Source organism: Glycine soja, chromosome 18, assembly GCF_004193775.1.
Source record: "Glycine soja cultivar W05 chromosome 18, ASM419377v2, whole genome shotgun sequence".
Taxonomy (NCBI): Eukaryota; Viridiplantae; Streptophyta; class Magnoliopsida; order Fabales; family Fabaceae; genus Glycine; species Glycine soja.
Window position 1 is genome coordinate 50005044 of NC_041019.1, and position 17260 is coordinate 50022303.

At 34.2% G+C, this 17260-nt stretch overlaps 1 protein-coding gene across 3 annotated transcripts; it reads left to right on the forward strand.

Moving 5' to 3' along the window:
* The first annotated feature begins 11476 nt into the window (after window positions 1–11476).
* LOC114396786 (serotonin N-acetyltransferase 1, chloroplastic-like) lies at window positions 11477–16837 on the forward strand. 3 transcript variants are annotated; one of them, XM_028358951.1, is made up of 8 exons: window positions 11480–12394; window positions 12494–12547; window positions 12679–12739; window positions 13596–13779; window positions 14235–14334; window positions 14468–14568; window positions 15855–15948; window positions 16355–16837. In XM_028358951.1, the coding sequence occupies exons 1-8, from the start codon at window positions 12373–12375 to the stop codon at window positions 16432–16434; spliced, it is 696 nt and encodes a 231-aa protein (XP_028214752.1). In that variant the 5' UTR covers window positions 11480–12372; the 3' UTR covers window positions 16435–16837. The 3 variants fall into 3 exon arrangements, with proteins under 3 accessions (XP_028214750.1, XP_028214752.1, XP_028214751.1); XM_028358950.1 differs by having other exon boundaries at window positions 11482–12394; window positions 12494–12588; XM_028358949.1 differs by having other exon boundaries at window positions 11477–12394; window positions 12494–12739.
* Window positions 16838–17260: the final 423 nt, after the last annotated feature.

Below are 17260 nucleotides of genomic sequence, written 5' to 3' on the forward strand. Positions count from 1 at the left end.
CTGCAAGACCATTAGAAAATTGGTGTTGATATGTATGGTATCTTTATGATTAAATATGATATGAAGGTTACTATTTTGCTTGGTCTGATTCTTTTGTCCTATCCTTGTAACTCTTTTTGGCTACTTGTAGATAATGGGATATAAGGCAGTTAGATCCAGTGCACACACGGTGACCCCATAAACTTGTTATACTATGGCAGTGAAACATCCTTCAATTAATGGTAGTTGGCACTCCTAATAGAAATTTTATGGTTTACGACCAGTAAAATCCTCAAGTTTAACTATAAATCTTATGAGATGGTTTATTTATAGAAAGTATTTGATAAACTTGACTTATCTCTAGTCTGTTGTAATCATAATACATCATGGTCTCAGATGGGTACCAAAATTTTTATTTAGTTTATATAAATATTATAATTTATCAAATTAGGCATCATAATTATTGAAATATTGTTCATCTTAGATTTTTTTTAAAACTCATTAATAATTCATTCATAATCAAGATTGTTTAAAATAATGATAATATAAATAGTTAATATTATTCTAAAAATTATTATTAATCATAATATGAATAATCAAATAATACATACAAAATCATTTAAAGTAAAACAAAATTAGTTAATTTATCTTGTGACAATAGATCACAAATAGAATTTTAATATTTTCAATTTTGTTAAACTAATTTTGCTTTGCTTTAAATGATTTTGTATGAATTATTAATTATTGATGTTATCATTAATGTTAATAACCACTTTTAAAATAATATTAACTATCAATGTTATTATTGTTTTAAATAATCTTTATTATGGATGAATTATTAATGAATTTTACAACAAAAATTCCAAGGCGGACAATATTTCAATGATTATGAGAACATAATTTTTTTTGTTTGCCCAGAACACCAAAAATCTCATACCAACCATGAATGATACTATAACCTTGGAATTTCTCACTATACATGCCTATTTCACTACGTTTTTGAGTTTAATTCTGAAATAACCTACCCTATGCATAGTACACTATGGTTAATCTTCAAAATTCTTGCGGACAGGACTCAAGTTCTTGCGGCTAAGATTTTCTAAGGCCTAAAATGTTGTTCTTTAGTTATACTTCTAACAATGGTGACTTCATCGATTAAGACTTATGTTTGACAAGTGAATACTTTTTATATGTATGCTCACTTCTATTTGTCAATAATTTATTTATCTTGTATAAAAGCATGGAGTAATGGTGCTTTTTTGCTTTGCCAATTTCCAATAATTGCTTGCCTCAATACATGAAGTGTATTAAGTATCATAATTGTCAATGTCTTCTGTCAAGTGAAGTTTACTTTAATAATTTATCCATGTGTATACATATTTGTAGTTATGATAATTTTATGCCTCGCTCAGGATGATTTCTTATTTTTAGTTTTGAAATTTTTAAAAATCAAAATCAGTTTTGGTTTATTCTTTGTTTTTAGTTTATAAATACAAATTATAAATTAAAATATAAATAAATTGAGTCAACAGTTTTATGTTATTTCGCTCTACTATAAAATATTGACAATGAAAGAGATTATAGGATAGGAGTGGTGACGGTGATAGTGATGTGATGGAAGCTTGCTTGCGGAGCTTCTATAGAGGCTGGATCTTTGAGCTTCAATGAGGTTCTTCAATGGTGATTTTTCACCATGGAGATACAGCGGAAGGCAAAGGAGAAGAGGATAGGGGAGGCACCATCCACTAGGGAATAAGCCAAGGAAGAAGGAGCTTCACCACCAAGAATTGCCTTGGATAAGAAGCTTGAAGAGGATGCTTTAATGGAGGAAAAGAAAGAGAGAAGGGGGGAGCATGAAATTGAAGGAATAAAAGAGGGAAAGAAGTGGAACTTTGAAGTGTATCTCATAAGACTTTCATTCATCAAAGTTACAACAAGTGTTACACATGCTTCTATTTATAGACTAGGTAGCTTCCTTGAGAAGCTTCTTTGAGAAAACTTCCTTGAGAAGCTAGAGCTTAGCTACACACACCCCTCTCATAACTAAGCTCACCTCCTTGAGAAGCTTCCTTAAGAAGATTCCTTAAGAAGCTAGAGCTTAGCTACACATACCTCTCTAATAGCTAAGCTCACCTCCTTGAGATGAGAAGCTAGAGCTTAGCTACACACCCCCTATAATAACTAAACTCACCCCCATGACAAAAAACATGAAAATAAAAAAAAAGTCCTTATTACAAAGACAACTCAAAATGCCCCGAAATACAAGGCTAAAACCCTATACTACTAGAATGGCCAAAATACAAGGCCTGGACGAAGGAATAACCTATTCTAATATTTACAAAGATAAGCGGGCTCATACTTAGCCCATGGGCTCAAAATCTACCCTAAGGCTCATGAGAACCCTAGGGCCTTTCCTTGAATCTCTAGCCCAATCTACTTGGAGTCTTCTAGGCAATGCCCTTGCGGGGTAGGATTGCATCATGATGGTTGATAGAAGACTATCCAAATAGCATAAGGACCTAGAAGCATTTCATGAGCTGAAGGGTCAAATGACAAGGTCCAAAGTCAAGCTTCTACTAGAAGAGATGACCAAGAGGATCAAGGATGAACTACTCATCAAAGTCAAGGAAGGAGAAAATCACAAGGAGCTAAATTGGAGCGTGTTGAAGATTGCTGAACAGCTCGCTTAGCCGCACCAGCTCACTAAGCGCAATTCCAACAATTGGGCTTAGTGCGAGTGTTTGGTTTAGTGCAATTCAAATCCAAGGAGGAATTGAGCTTAGCGCGAAGTGTCTGGCTTAGTGCAAACCTTCAGCGTTAATTTACGAAAATTCTTAGTTTTTGTTTATTTGTGTAATGGGTTTGAACTTGATGTAAATAGGCCTTATTAGAGGTTTAGTTATCTTCTTAAGCATAGATCTATAAATAATCAGAAATTCTTAATTGTAGGAACTTTTTGTATAATTGAAATTAAGTTTGTGCTTAGAGAGAGCTTAGCCTCTTCTTTGGTTTTTGATTGAAAACCAAATTGATTCTTATCAAGGAAGTTATTCCTTTATGGTGGATCCTCCTTCGGCTTATCGATTCTCCGCGGATCATGGCGTCGTTCTGTTCATCTTCATCTTTTCCATCTTTTCTGTTTTTTGTTCCCGTGTTCTTTGAAGATCGACAATGGTATTCTTGAATTTGCATTCATAATGATTTGAACCAAGTGTCCATGTCTTGGATTGCATCATGTGGTAATCAAAGCTTGAATTCAAATAGCAGTTCGAAATTATATCCGTCAATTAGATGCAGTTCTATCATTTTCGTTTTTGAGTTTTTTCGAAAAATGAGAAACTGATTTTCATTTGATTGGTGTTTGTTTGTGTTTAATTGTGTGTTTCTTGTGTGTTTTTTAGTTAATCTTGCATGTGCCTTCGATTTCCCTGTCTTTTTGTTGAATTTAGAGTTGATTTGGTCATAATATGAGTTTGGGTTGTTCTTTATGTTCTTCATGAAATTCATAGCACTGCTAGAAAAATTATGAGTGATCCAACAAAAATTCTACTGGAGAGCATTGGGGCATTTTTGCAAATATAAAAAGTTTCTGGACCTAAAAGAGAAAAATACAAGGAACAAAAGTGCAAAAAGCAAAAATATTTTGGAGTCAAAATGAAAATATAAAAAATCTGAGGACCCAAGTGTAAAAAAATTATTATTAAAAAAAATTACCATCAATATTTTATAACCCCCTCTCCTAGTGTGTGCTTATTGTTGCTTTTTAATACTTCCATTTGTTTTGCATAATTGCAGTGGTTTGTGGTTTATACTTAGCCAAAAAAATTACAACATTAGAGAAGAAAATTTTGTAATTCTTATATCTTCCTATTTGTCTTTATTTGGCCTTCCTTTTTGAGTTGTCCTTTCTTTTTGAGCTTTTACTGCTTGTCTTCTAAACTTCCAAGGTTTTGTCTTAGAGTTTGTTTTCTTCTTTGACCTCTTAAGTCAAGTTTGAATTTGTTTCATCTTTCACTTTGGATACTCCTTGAATTGAAATCTTTGGTTGATCTCAAGGGCTGAAGAAGAGTTAGAGAGTGGAAAAAGACAAGAGTGAACATTATAGAAAAAGTCTTATAAGTGTGAAACACAAATGTTGAAGAGTGTAACACTTAGTGAGTGGTAAGGTCCAATATTTGTTTTTACTAACCCTTTTCTTATAGCAATGGTTTCTGAAAGTGATAGTGATCTACCTTCTCCTAGATCCGCTAAGCTAATGGCTTCATTGGCTAAGCAAATGGATAAGTTGCAAAGAAATTTTGAGAGGAGGATAGGAGAGAGATTTGATGAGATACAAAGAAGCACTTAAGAGTTGAGTGCGAGAATGGAAGACATAGAGAGGAGGAGGTCTCATCGGTAACCTTATTCTTCTCAAGGAAGTGATGATGGCTATAAAGAAGGTAGAAGGCATATGCATATGAGGAATAGGGATGGAATGGATTATATGAAGGTCAAAATTCCCAAGTTACTAGGTACTTATGATCTAAAGGCTTACCTTGAATGGGAGATGAAAGTGGACCAAATTTTCAATTGCAACAATTTTAGTGAAGAAAAGAAAATGCAATTGACTAGCTTAGAATTTGAAGGATATGCATTGGTGTGGTGGAATCAAATCCAAGTGGATAGAGAAAGATTGAGAAGACCTAGAATGGACACTTGGGTGGTAATGAAGAGAATCATGAGGGATATATTTGTCCCACCTCAGTATGTAAGGGAAATGCATAACAAATTGTAAAGGCTCTATCAAGGAAGTAAAAGTGTTCATGATTATTACAAGGAGATGAAGATTTCTTTGATAAGAGCAAACATTGAAGAGAGTAATGAGGCTACAATGGCTAGATTTTTTAAGGGCTTGAATAAGGACATTCAAGATGTTGTAGAGCTTTAAAGCTACAACAACATGGATGAACTTATACATATGGCTGTTTTCTCCAAAATATGTTGTCTCCCTAGACTTGATGATATGTTGGATGAACTTCATGGTTCTTGTGTTTTCTCCAAAATAGATTTGAAAAGTGGTTACCATCAAATTAGAATGAGAGAAGGTGATGAATGGAAAACCGCTTTCAAAACTAAGTTTGGACTTTATGGGTGGTTGGCCATGCCTTTTGGCTTAACTAATGCATCAAGCACTTTCATGCGACTCATGAACCATGTTTTGAGGCTTTTTATTGGCAAATTTGTGATTGTTTACTTTGATGATATCTTGATTTATAGCTTAACAATGGATGACCACTTATACCATGTTAGGAGTGTCTTGGAAGTACTTAGACATGAAAAGTTGTTTCCTAATAGGGATAAATGCACATTTTGAACTAATCAAGTAGTGTTTCTAGGATTTATTGTGAGTGCTACAAGAGTCCAAGTGGATGATGAGAAAATTAAAACTATTAAAGATTGACCCATACCCAAAAATGTGAGTGATGTAAGAAGTTTCCATGGGTTGGATAGTTTCTATAGGAGATTTGTCAAAGATTTTAGCATCATAGCATCTCCATTGAATGACATTGTTAAGGAAAATGTGGAATTTAGGTGGAAGAGTGAACAAGAGAAAGCCTTCAATATATTGAAGGAAAAGTTGACAAATGCACCCATTCTTGCTATACCAAAATTTTCAAAATCTTTTGAAATTAAATGTGATGCATCTAATGTTGGCATAGGTGTTTTATTGTTATAAGAAGGCCACCCAATTTCTTATTTTAGTGAAAAACTTAAGGGTGTCATCTTGAACTATTTCATCTATGACAAGGAATTGTATGCACTTATTAGAGCTTTGCAAAGTTGGCAACACTACTTCCTTCCTTAGGAGTTTGTGATTCATAGTGACCATGAGTCACTCAAACATTTGAAAAGTCAAGGAAAGCTTAATAAGAGGCATGTCAAATGGGTAGAGTTCTTGGAACAATTTTCTTTTGTGATTAAACACAAGCAAGGCAAGGCTAATGTTATGGTCGGTGCACTTTCAAGGAGATATGCTCTAATCTCCATTATTTAAACAAAGATGTTTGGATTTGATTACATAAAATATTTGTATTCTCAAGATCGTGACTTCTCTAAATTGTTTGAGTTGTGTGAAAAGGGGTCTCATCAAGGTTTCTTTAGGCATGAAGGATACTTGTTTTAAAATAACAAATTGTGTTTGCCTCAAAGTTTCTTGCATGAATTCATGATTTGTGAAGCTCATAAAGGGGGGTTAATGGGACATTTTGGAGTTGAAAAGACTTTGAACATTTTGCATGAACAATTCTTTTATCCTAAAATGAAACATGATATCATCAAGTTTTGTTTTAATTGCATTGTGTGTCATAAGGCAAAGTCCAAAGTCATGCATCATGGTTTGTATACTTCATTGTCAATTCCTACCTCCCCTTGGACCGACATTTCCATGGATATTGTACTTGGTCTTTCAAGGTCCAAGAGGGGCAAGGATTCGATTTTTGTGGTTGTTGATAGGTTTTCCAAGATGGCACACTTCATTCCATGTCACAAAGTAGGTGATGCTTGTCATGTGGTAGATCTTTTCTTCAAAGAGGTTATGTGTCTTCATGGATTGCCTAGGAGCATTATGTTAGATAGGGATTCCAAGTTTTTGAGCCATTTTTGGAAAACATTATGGGGAAAACTTGGAATCAAGCTTCTTTTATCCACTACTTGTCATCCTCAAATCGATGGGCAAATCGAGGTAGTGAATGGAACACTCTCACAACTCCTAAGGTGTTTCATCAAAGGTAATTTGAAAACTTGGAAAGAGTGGTTATCTTATATCAAGTTTTCCTATAATAGGGTAACCAACACTACCACTTATTTTTATCCTTTTGAGGTTGTTTATGGCTTTAATCCTTTGTCTCCTTTTGATTTAATTCCTTTACCTAATGATTCTTTTATTTTTAGTAAGGATGGGCTTTCTAGAGCCACTTTTGTTAAGGATCTTCATGAAATGGTGAGAAATCAAATTGAGAAGAAGATGAGCAATATGCACATCAAGCAAACAAAGTGAGAAAGTCCATGGTATTTGAACCCGAAGATTAGATTTGGGTACATCTAAGGAAGGATAGGTTTCCTTCACAAAGGAAATCTGAACTCCAACCTAGGGGTGATGGACCTTTCAAGGTCCTTGAGAGAATTAATGACAATGCCTACAAGATTGACTTACCAAGTGAGTATGGGGTGAGCTCTACTTTCAATGTCGCTGACCTTTCTTCTTGTGATGTAGGTGTTTTGGATGCACAACTGAGGATGGATTCTTTTCAAGAAGAAGGGAATGATAGAGGGCTATCCAAAGAGCATAAGGACCTAGAAGCACTTCATAAGTTGAAGGGTCCAATGACAAGGTCCAAAGTCAAGCTTCTACAAGAAGAGATGGTCAAAATGATCAAGGATGAACTACTCATCAAAAGCAAGGAAGGAGAAAATCATAAGTTGAATTAGAGCACGTTGAAGACTACTGAACAGCTTGCTTAGCCGCACCAGCTCGTTAAGCGCAATTCCAACAATTGGGCTTAACGCGAGTGTCTAGTTTAGCACAATTCCAACCCAAGAAGAAATTGAGCTTAGCACGAGATGTCTAGCTTAGCACAATTCCAACTCGATGAGGAATTAGGCTTAGCGCGAAGTGTCTGACTTAGTGCAAACCTTCAGCGTGAATTTACAAAAATTCTTAATTTTTGTTTGTTTGTTTAATGAGCTTGAGCTTGATGTAAATAGGCCTTTGTTAGAGATTTAGTTATCTTCTTAAGCCTAGATCTGTAAATACTCAGAAACTCTTAATTGTTGGAACTTTTTGCATAATTGGAATTAAGCTTGTGTTTAGAGAGAGCTTAGCCTCTTCTTTAGTTTTTGACTGAAAATTAATTCTTACCAAAGAAGTTATTCCTTTGTGGTGATTCTCCTTTGGCTTATCGATTCTCGACGGATCGTGGCGTCGCTTTGTTCATCTTCTTCATATTCTCCATCTTTTATGTTTTTCTATTCTTGTGTTCCTTGAAGGCCAACAATGGTGTTCTTGAATTTGCATCCGGAATGATCCGAACCAAGTGTTCATGGCTTGGATTGCATCAGTGGTGGAGGTGGAATAATGGCGACAACAATGGTGGCAATGGTGGTAGAATGGTGATGGTCATGATAGTTACAGTGGAATGATGCCAATGTTTTATAACCTGGACCAATCCAGTCAGTCGGACCGATTTGACCACAACCCGAAGGTCTAGACGAGTCAAGTTGCATATCAGATCAATCATGCATTGAACTTGATGTAATCCAATACATCCTGACTAGGATTGTCATTAAACTAGTGACCCACTGACCCAGACTAGGTCACGCCAAAGAGAAGAAATGTGTTGGGTCATACAGATCAAGGTGAGATGTGGTAGTCATGGTGGCAAAGACAAGGTGCGGTGGTGGTGACGATGAAATGGTGGAGACAATAGTAGTGGTGGTGGTATAGTGATGATAGTTAGAATGTGTGTTTTAAAACTAAAAATCAAATTCCCAATTTTTTTTGTTGGTTTTAATAATGAATATAAAATTATTTTGAAATTGAGATGAAAACCAATTCAATGCCGAATGCGTTTTATTTTAAAAATTGTATTTGAAACCCGAAAACCAAAAGCTTGCAACCACCCTAAATGGGGGCTTAGTTTTCCAAATTTTTTGTTGTAGTTCATTCTTTATTCCCAAGATAGTTTTTAGAATGAATCTGAATAGTATGCAGCAACAAAGATATTATGGTAATGACTTATGGTCCTAACTATTAACTACTAAGCAGTATGTATTGGGAGAGATATCTATTGATTCTGTTTACATATATGTTTGGTAAGTAGTGTTCATACAATGTTGTAGGTTATGGATTATGATGAACTGTATAGAAATATGCCTTACATTAGTGTCTTAAGCCTGAACATTACCAGTGATCTTATATTTCTTAGTGAGCACTTGCCACACGTGGAACCTGAAAGCATTGAACATGATTTTAGAATCTGATTTCACTTTATTCACGGAATGAATCACGTGTAGCAGATAGAGATTATTCTGCATAAATTTTACATTTTCTGTTATTGAAAAGTGAAAATCATCTAACGCCTTACATTCTTTTTATTCACATTCTCATTCCTAAAATATGTTTTCCTTCCTTAATTTCCTTTTTCTTTTATGTTGCATGTCTTGAGAAGTTCATACTTTTGTAGTTTTTTTTTTTACTAAAACAAGACATGCTTTCGGATTACACTTTATTGTTATAATTTTTTGGGTCACTTTTATTGTTATCTAGGTGTTTGAGAAGTATAGCTTCAAAGATTCTTTTTAATTTAATGAATTATTGACAACTAGAGGAGAAAGCCATTAGGAAGAAAGTGTATGGAAAAAGAAATTTTTGCAATAAAGATTGGACATTTATTTTTAATCCATTTAAATATTGAGGCATTTCCGTTACTCTATTTCATCATAAGAAAATATGTGGAAAAAGAGAGAATATGCTTAAAAGCTTTTCTTCTATTACGCAGTACAATTGAAATTAACCGTTTAATGTTAATTGGGTAATAACATAGCATTGGAAATTAGTCCATATATAAAACAGCACGTTGTTGTTTATGTGGGTTGTTAGACGTTTGACAAGTATACCAAATGTCTAAGTAATAAAATCTCGAAAGTCCAAGTGTCGAATTCACAGGAATTTCGTGTTGTACTTATATTGGATAACTTTTAATTTATAAGGGAAGAATAATAAAAGAAGGAGTAGAAGAATGACAATGAATTATAATTAAGCACGAAGAAGTAAAATAAAATGGAAATTTCAATGAGATGCAAGTGTTAAGACCTAGCATGTCTTAATAGTCTAAGATGTATGAATTCATAATTTTTCTTAATCAATGCAGTTAGATCTATCCTACCTACATCTATCCATTTACTTGCCTCTGATTCCTCATGATGACAAGTCTATTTTAATTACTTATCTCTCAAATTTCTTTGAAAAGATTCAGTAAGAAAAATGCATGAAGAGTTAATTTTAGATGTTGCGGAAAATGCATGGGCATAAGGAATGTCACCCTATGTCTAGTAATGAATTCTTATGAAATCCTTTCTTTTAGTTCCATTAGTGATCACCCTCTTTCGAGTGGTTAACCCCTAAAACTGATACATGCATAATTCCTTAAATCCCAATTAGGTGTTACTCTCTCCCGAGTGCCTAACCCCTAAAAGGATAATAAGATGAAGATGCAAGATAAAATCAGAAAAGATCATAGGATAGAAAAACTTGGAAAGAACTTCTTTTGCATTGATAAGTCTGAAGTACACCATATATCACTTGACTTTTTAGGTCTGTCAGACCCTAATTAGAGGATTAGCCATTCATGGCCATGAGGGCTTTATAATGAGAGGGGGGGGGGGGAAGAAAGAATGGATACAAATGATAGAGAGAGAAGAGAGGAGGAGTTCTCAGGTTTAAGGTAGAGATAGGAGTACTTTGAGACTCGGTGTGTCGTTCCCCTTGGTTGAGCTTCTATTTATAGCTGCTGAAGTGGGCTTTGAGCATTCGCAGGCTCGCTCAGCGCAGTGCCCCTTGCTTAGCGCGTTCAGATCGTGCGCTTAGCACGCGCTGCGCGCTTAGCGCGTGCTGCTTCTGTTAGATCGTGCGCTAAGTGCAGACTGCGCGCTTAGCGCGTTCTGTTTTCAGTTACACGTCTCAGTTGTGCCACCTGTCTCGCTTAGCGCGAGCTGCGCACTAAGCGTGAGTCTGGGCTGAGTCTTTTCTGATTTCTTCCTTTTTTTTCTTTGTTATTTGTCCATGTTTTGCTATTGATGCCTCCAGTTTTCATATCTGCAGTCGCAATCCATCAAAACATCAATTCTTTAACATTCAAGCACAAATAACTGCTAAATAATTATTTTTAAAGCCAAATTTGTTTAATTTTTTTATTTTCAAAATACAATTATTTAGTAGTTATCATGGGTGAAAACTGAAGTAGGTACATGGTGAAGTTGTTTTCAGGTCCCAAACATTAGTCATGAGATGAAACAAGCTAATAATGAGGTTTACATATGATGGTTTTGAAGACGACGACCAAGTTGCCTCATTAATATTCTTCTTCTGCTATTTTTAATTCCTTCTAATTCTCTTTTTTTGTAGGTTTGTTGGAACAACCTATAATTATTATTATATCAATTATGTGACTCTAACTATGTTTTCATGGGTTGAAAATTGTACAAAGGTTTGAAGTTTTCCTCGCAGTGGTTTCTAAAAAATAGACCACGTGAAAGAAGTTTTATGTCAATGAAGTTCATTTATGTTCTACATGGCACTTTCACTTCTACTTCAATGTTGTTACCTACATTGCCTCCTTTTTTCTTTTGAGGGAAAGATAATTATATTAAATCACTGAGAATATAATGTTCAATACAAGAAGAAATATGATCAAAACAATGCTGACAAGCAAAGGATCTAGATACCCTAACCAAGGAATGAGCAACTTGATTGGCTTGTCGGCTCAAACTAAACACTACAGTTTTGTAAATTTGATATTTTATGGATGCAGCTTTTTATGATATCTCCTGCTTTGTTTGTTGTGGAAATTTCTGACCTTCATCATGTCAAGGATTTACTTGCAATCAGTCTCTATAGTGACACTTATCTGGTCTCGTGAAGATAACCAATCCAGAGTAACAAGAAGATCTCTAGATTCAGCCTCTAAATGAAAACTTGCTGGGTTGATTGCTGCAAACAAATGTTGATTGGCTTATCTATATCATCCCAGACCTTATCATTGCACCTTCTCCAAAACAAACACTTCAATCTTAGGATGCGAGAGTTGTTGAAGAGCAGCGAAGATGAAGGCTCTCATGTCATCCACTGATAGAGCTAGACAGTCCACCTTATGCTTCAATGATACCTCCTGCCAGACCTCTTTAGCTTGCTCACACCCAACAAAAACATGCCAATCATTTTCAACATATTCCCATCATATTCAAGGATTAATTTGATATTAAAGTTTAGAGATTAATTTGTTATTAAATGTTAACAAGACTAATTTTTCACATTTTTTATGAGATTAAATTTGAGTTTTTCATCTGACCAATTTTTTGGACCTCACATTTTCAGGGATAAATTTGAGTATTTATCCTAAAATCTACACAAAAGGAAAGGGAGTGCGTTTAGTAATTAGGAAAGTATAAACACCAATTATCCAGAATTGAAGAGAAGGGAAGAACGACAAAGTATGGCTGGGGACCGAGATACGCATACCATCATCATCATCATCTACATACATGCATCATCAGTCATCAACTGATAACTATCTGAGTGTTTGGTGGACAATACTGACACGCATCATCTCTCTCACACTCTCAAAATGCTAACCTTCAATGTCAATGCTATCTCTTCTTCGTGAGTTATCTTTGTTTATCTCCTATCTTGTACCACTCTTTTTTTTATGCTTACTTTTAGTATTGATTATTACTTATACATGTGTTTATGTTGTTTCAGGTTCTCAGTTGTTCAATTTCATGCCAATTATCCACTGTCTACTCAAACTCAATTGTTAGTTCCTTCCAATCTTAATTTCTCCTTTGCTACAACAGGTAGCCACACTCTCACTGTCTTGCCTTCTTCCCTTGTGTTCATTTCTTATCATAATTTATTTGCTGTAATGCTTTCTCTGTTGGTTTCAGCAACCAGAAAGTTCAAGTCTTTTCAGCTCAAGGCTGGATTCTGGGAATCAATTAAATCTGGGTACCTTCAATTTCCATTCTCCATTTTGCTAATATAAGAAACACAAAAAGGGCACTGGACTTGTATTGTTACAAATCTTATGCATATTAACAGGAAATTGGCCACTTTGTGCCTTATTTTAAAATATTTTGACTGTGTAGGAATGGTGTTTTGGTTTAAGGAAATGTTTTTTTCTTTCATTTTATTTTCACCTTATTTCTTGTTTTAAGAAATTTGTATAGAAAGCAGTGAAAATAACTTTTTATTGTTTTTTTTGTTGTGTGTTTTCACTTTTTCATGTATAAACTTAAGAATTACGTACGATTTATTCCTTCAACTTGCTTAGGTGGTTCTTATATGTTTCATATGACTTTGTGGGTATATGCTTCATCTTATTTTGAAGAAATAATCATGTAGTTTTGTCAACTTCTTGAGAGAGATTTAGAAAAATGAGCTGTTATGTCTCTAAAATTAAGTGAGGGCAAGCCCTGACACAGTGGTAAAGTTCTGTCTTGGTAACCAGTTGGTCATGGGTTCGAATCCGGAAACAACCTCTTTGCATATGCAAAGGTAAGGCTGCATAATAACTCTCGCCCATACTTTCACATAGCAAGGAGCTTTTGGGCATTGGGGTGCATTAGTTAGTATTTCTCTAAAATTAAGTGTTGCCAAACATGTACTTTGTTGCTTTGGGAGCTAAAAGTTTTCACAAATTTTATACATATACATATTTTTCCTTTGATTAGTATATATGTATTGAGTTCCCAGGTATTGAACTCCAAGATTGCCAAGACAGCCTATATATAGTGCAGCACATATGATGATTAGTGTATTATCTTGAAAATATACTTGACTTATGGCTTGTTTCCCCTTTTAGGTTGATGAAGAATAACTCAATGCAAGTCATTGATCCACCCTCCACAGATGAAGAAAATGAAGAGCCTTTGTCTCAAGAGTTTGTCCTTGTGGAAAAGACAGAACCCGATGGTACAATTGAGCAAATAATATTCTCTTCAGGTGGAGATGTTGATGTTTATGATCTTCAAGCTCTTTGTGACAAGGTGCGTATCTAATGTGTCTTTATGTTGTGTGTTGATATTTTTATTTTCTATTGCAAGGTGGCAATTGGGTGTATGCTAGTTTTGAAGTTACTTTTCTGCAGGAATCCATACACTCAAATTGTATTAGAGGAACTTGTGAAACAACATTAAGAACTTCTTTCTTTCACACTCCTATTTACAACATCTTTATTTCATTTTTTTAATCTAGACTGATCAATTTCTTGATCATTATTTTAGTTTGTCAACACTAGACATTTTTACATATGTACATTATTCATGACAATAGTTTCCTTTAGTATAATTTCCTTAAATATACCTTCAGTGAGTGCATTTTTTAACATCATAATTTACAGATCCAGTGTGTAAGTTTTATCACTACTAAAACTTGAGTGCTGAGACTTCATTATTTTATCAAGCACATCTTTGGCCCAACAAATGGTTAATCTATTTGACAGGTAGGGTGGCCGCGTAGACCGTTGTCAAAATTAGCTGCCGCTTTGAAAAATAGTTATATAGTAGCCTCACTACATTCTATAATAAAGTCACATGGGTCAGGTAAAAATAGTATGACATCTTTCTCTCCTCTGTCTAAATTAGTTAGTTAGCTGGTTAAGTGTTTTCTTTATCTTATTGCTATCTAAACCTATTTGATGAACATCTTAGTGTACTTGGCGAAGTTATTTAACTGAGGGGAATGAACAGAAGAGATTAATTGGCATGGCCCGTGCTACGTCTGACCATGCCTTCAATGCCACAATTTGGGATGTCCTAGTTGATCCAGGCTACCAGGTATTTTCTGTCACCAAACATGGATTTGAACAATAACTCTGGTGCCGGTTACTGAAAAAATTAGCGACAAAAGTATATGCAAAATCTCAAGTTCATGTATAATATATTTTAGTCTAATGTACTAATCATGGTAAAGATTGAATTAGAAATGAATTGGCAGCATGGCTTCTTTCGTAGGGTGCATGTGTTACTTGATGCATCTGTTTTTCAGTGTCCATTTGAACTTGTGATGTAAAAATTAAGCTGTCTGTTTATGGACAAAGAAAGTGTACCATGCCAATATTTATGCTCTTGGAACAACATATTTTCAATTATCTGCTTGGAAGTGTGTTAAGTGTATGGTGACATAAAGGAACTTAAATTTAGGCTATATTTGAATGGATGGAGTGGAGTGGTAAAAGGAGCATAAATAGAGGTGGATGGTTAAGGAAGGAAACCTAAATCACTCTTTTTTCCTATCAACTCTGAACAATAGTTCTAATCTAAACTCTACAGAAATTTTCTTTTTTCCATTTGGAAGTCTTCCCTCCAACTGTTTTTCTACCTTTTCATTGTGTCATCTATTTTAAATTACTCCACTAAGAACCATTCTACTTGATCTCCTTCAAAATTCCCAAAAACATTGGCCATGACAAAGCTACTTCATGCTTAAATCTCTGATTTGATTGGATGAATTGTAAAATGCATATAGCAATGCATTCAAGCATTCTGCATTCCTGCCAAATCATTTTTGGGCTTGAGTACCTCCTTTTGTCCTGTTCCATTGTAAGCTTAAATCATGCATATAGGGCCTGTTTGGATAAACAATTTAATCAAGGTCTTATTGAATAAAATGAACACTAGAACTTGTAGGTTGTTTCTTGGTATGACAACATCGTCTTGGGTTTTATACTCTTTTTTTTTGTCATGTGGTATATTTTAGAGGTGGTTTTTCTCAATTCCATGTAATTTGGGTTGGGGTCTGTCTATATTAGTCAGTTTGTGTAATCTGTTTTGTAATTTGGTCTTGGTTTGGTCACTCCTTGTGGCTAAGCTAATGTTTTATTAATAAAATGTTTTGCCTTTTTCCAAAAACAAAATGCTATTTTCATATGCTATTCTTGAGAGTTTATTGAAATAAGTTGAAATAAGCTTATGGACATATCATAAGCTATTTTAATAAGCTCTACCAAAACATATACAAGTGCTTATTATAAGATGAGTCCAAATTAATTGTACATAAGCTCTTCCAAACAGAGCCTATACGGGCTGGAGTACTGCTTATTGATGTTGTTTTCTTTGTATAGGGCCAAGGTCTTGGTAAAGCTCTTATAGAGAAACTGATTCGAACTCTTCTGCAAAGGGACATTGGCAATATAACTCTGTTTGCAGATAGTCACGGTACAACAGTTTTGACAGCCTTTATGCATAGTATCATTGATGTTAATTACGAGATTACGCACAACATGTCAAATCTGGTCTGTCTGTCAAAAGTGCTTTGTTATTTGTGGGCTTGTGTCATGCTTTCTATGGTTTGGTTTTAGTGGATACAAAGCAGTGTCATAAATTTTAAGGGCCAAATCATAGAGCCTTCATTTAGGAATATTCTTATCCATGTAACTTAACAATATTCTTCTTTTACTATCATTGCCTTCATCTTGACCAATGCTTTTCTTTTGGTCCAACTAAATGCCACAGCATTGGCTGCTTATATTGATTGCCTAATTCCATCCAAGTTGGGAATGTAGTTTGGTATTGGTTGGCTGCTTGGAGTCTCACTATTTGCTTTTTTGTACCATGAATGCAGTTGTGGAATTTTATCGCAATTTAGGCTTTGAAGCTGACCCAGAGGGCATAAAAGGCATGTTTTGGTACCCGAACCACTAATTGCAACCCTACCAAAGCTTTTTTTGCTTAGGTCAACATTGCAATTTGCAACCATGAAGTATACAAGAGAGAAGCAGTGACAAATTTATCTATCACTCATAATATGAAAGTAGAAAGGTTCAATCCAGTAATTATTGTGTTTTAGGTTTTATAAGTTATTCATTTTTCCAAAGTTTTGCTACTTTTCAAACAGATGATCATGATGAGGCTTTGATTAGTAGGCCTGCTTTATATTTGAAAAACATAAAATCCACCACTTACTGATTGTGGTTTTTTTTTTTCTTCATTTTTGGATGAATTATTTTACTATATAAGGTTAGTGGTTTTCTTCGGGCGTTTCTATGTTGAGTCTTAATAGGCATGAATTGTCAATGCAAAAGTTTCAAAATTATTATTTGATAGAGATTATTTTTGGCATAAATTTTAAAGGTTTAAATATGTTTTTATCTTTAATACATATTCGATATTTACATTTGTTCTTTGAAATTTTTTTCATTGGGTTTCTAATAAAATAATAATTTTATTTTTTGTTTTCGACACTTTTTGTAGTCACGGGTAAATTAGTAAATTCTATTTTTATTTTTTGATAAAAAAATTTCATTTATAATTATCAAGGACTAAAATAAAATTTGTTAATTATCAACAACCAAACAAAATATCAAGGATTAAATGTAAAATTGTTATTTTATTAAGAATTCAACATAAAATGAAAATTTATTAGGGAGTAAATATAAAAAATTGAGTATTTATTAGGGATAAAAACATTTAAGCCAATTTCAATAAAGTTTTAATTGTTTAAAATTATTATTTATTAAAAGTTAAAAAT

What these genes read in the sequence shown, in the direction of transcription:
- LOC114396786 (XM_028358949.1), top strand. Translation starts at nt 12,360, where the DNA reads ATGCTAACCTTCAATGTCAATGCTATCTCTTCTTC. An exon ending in GTCAATGCTATCTCTTCTTC is followed by an intron (nt 12,395 to 12,493) that starts GTGAGTTATCTT and finishes ATGTTGTTTCAG; the next exon opens with GTTCTCAGTTGTTCAATTTC. An exon ending in TAGTTGATCCAGGCTACCAG is followed by an intron (nt 14,569 to 15,854) that starts GTATTTTCTGTC and finishes TTCTTTGTATAG; the next exon opens with GGCCAAGGTCTTGGTAAAGC.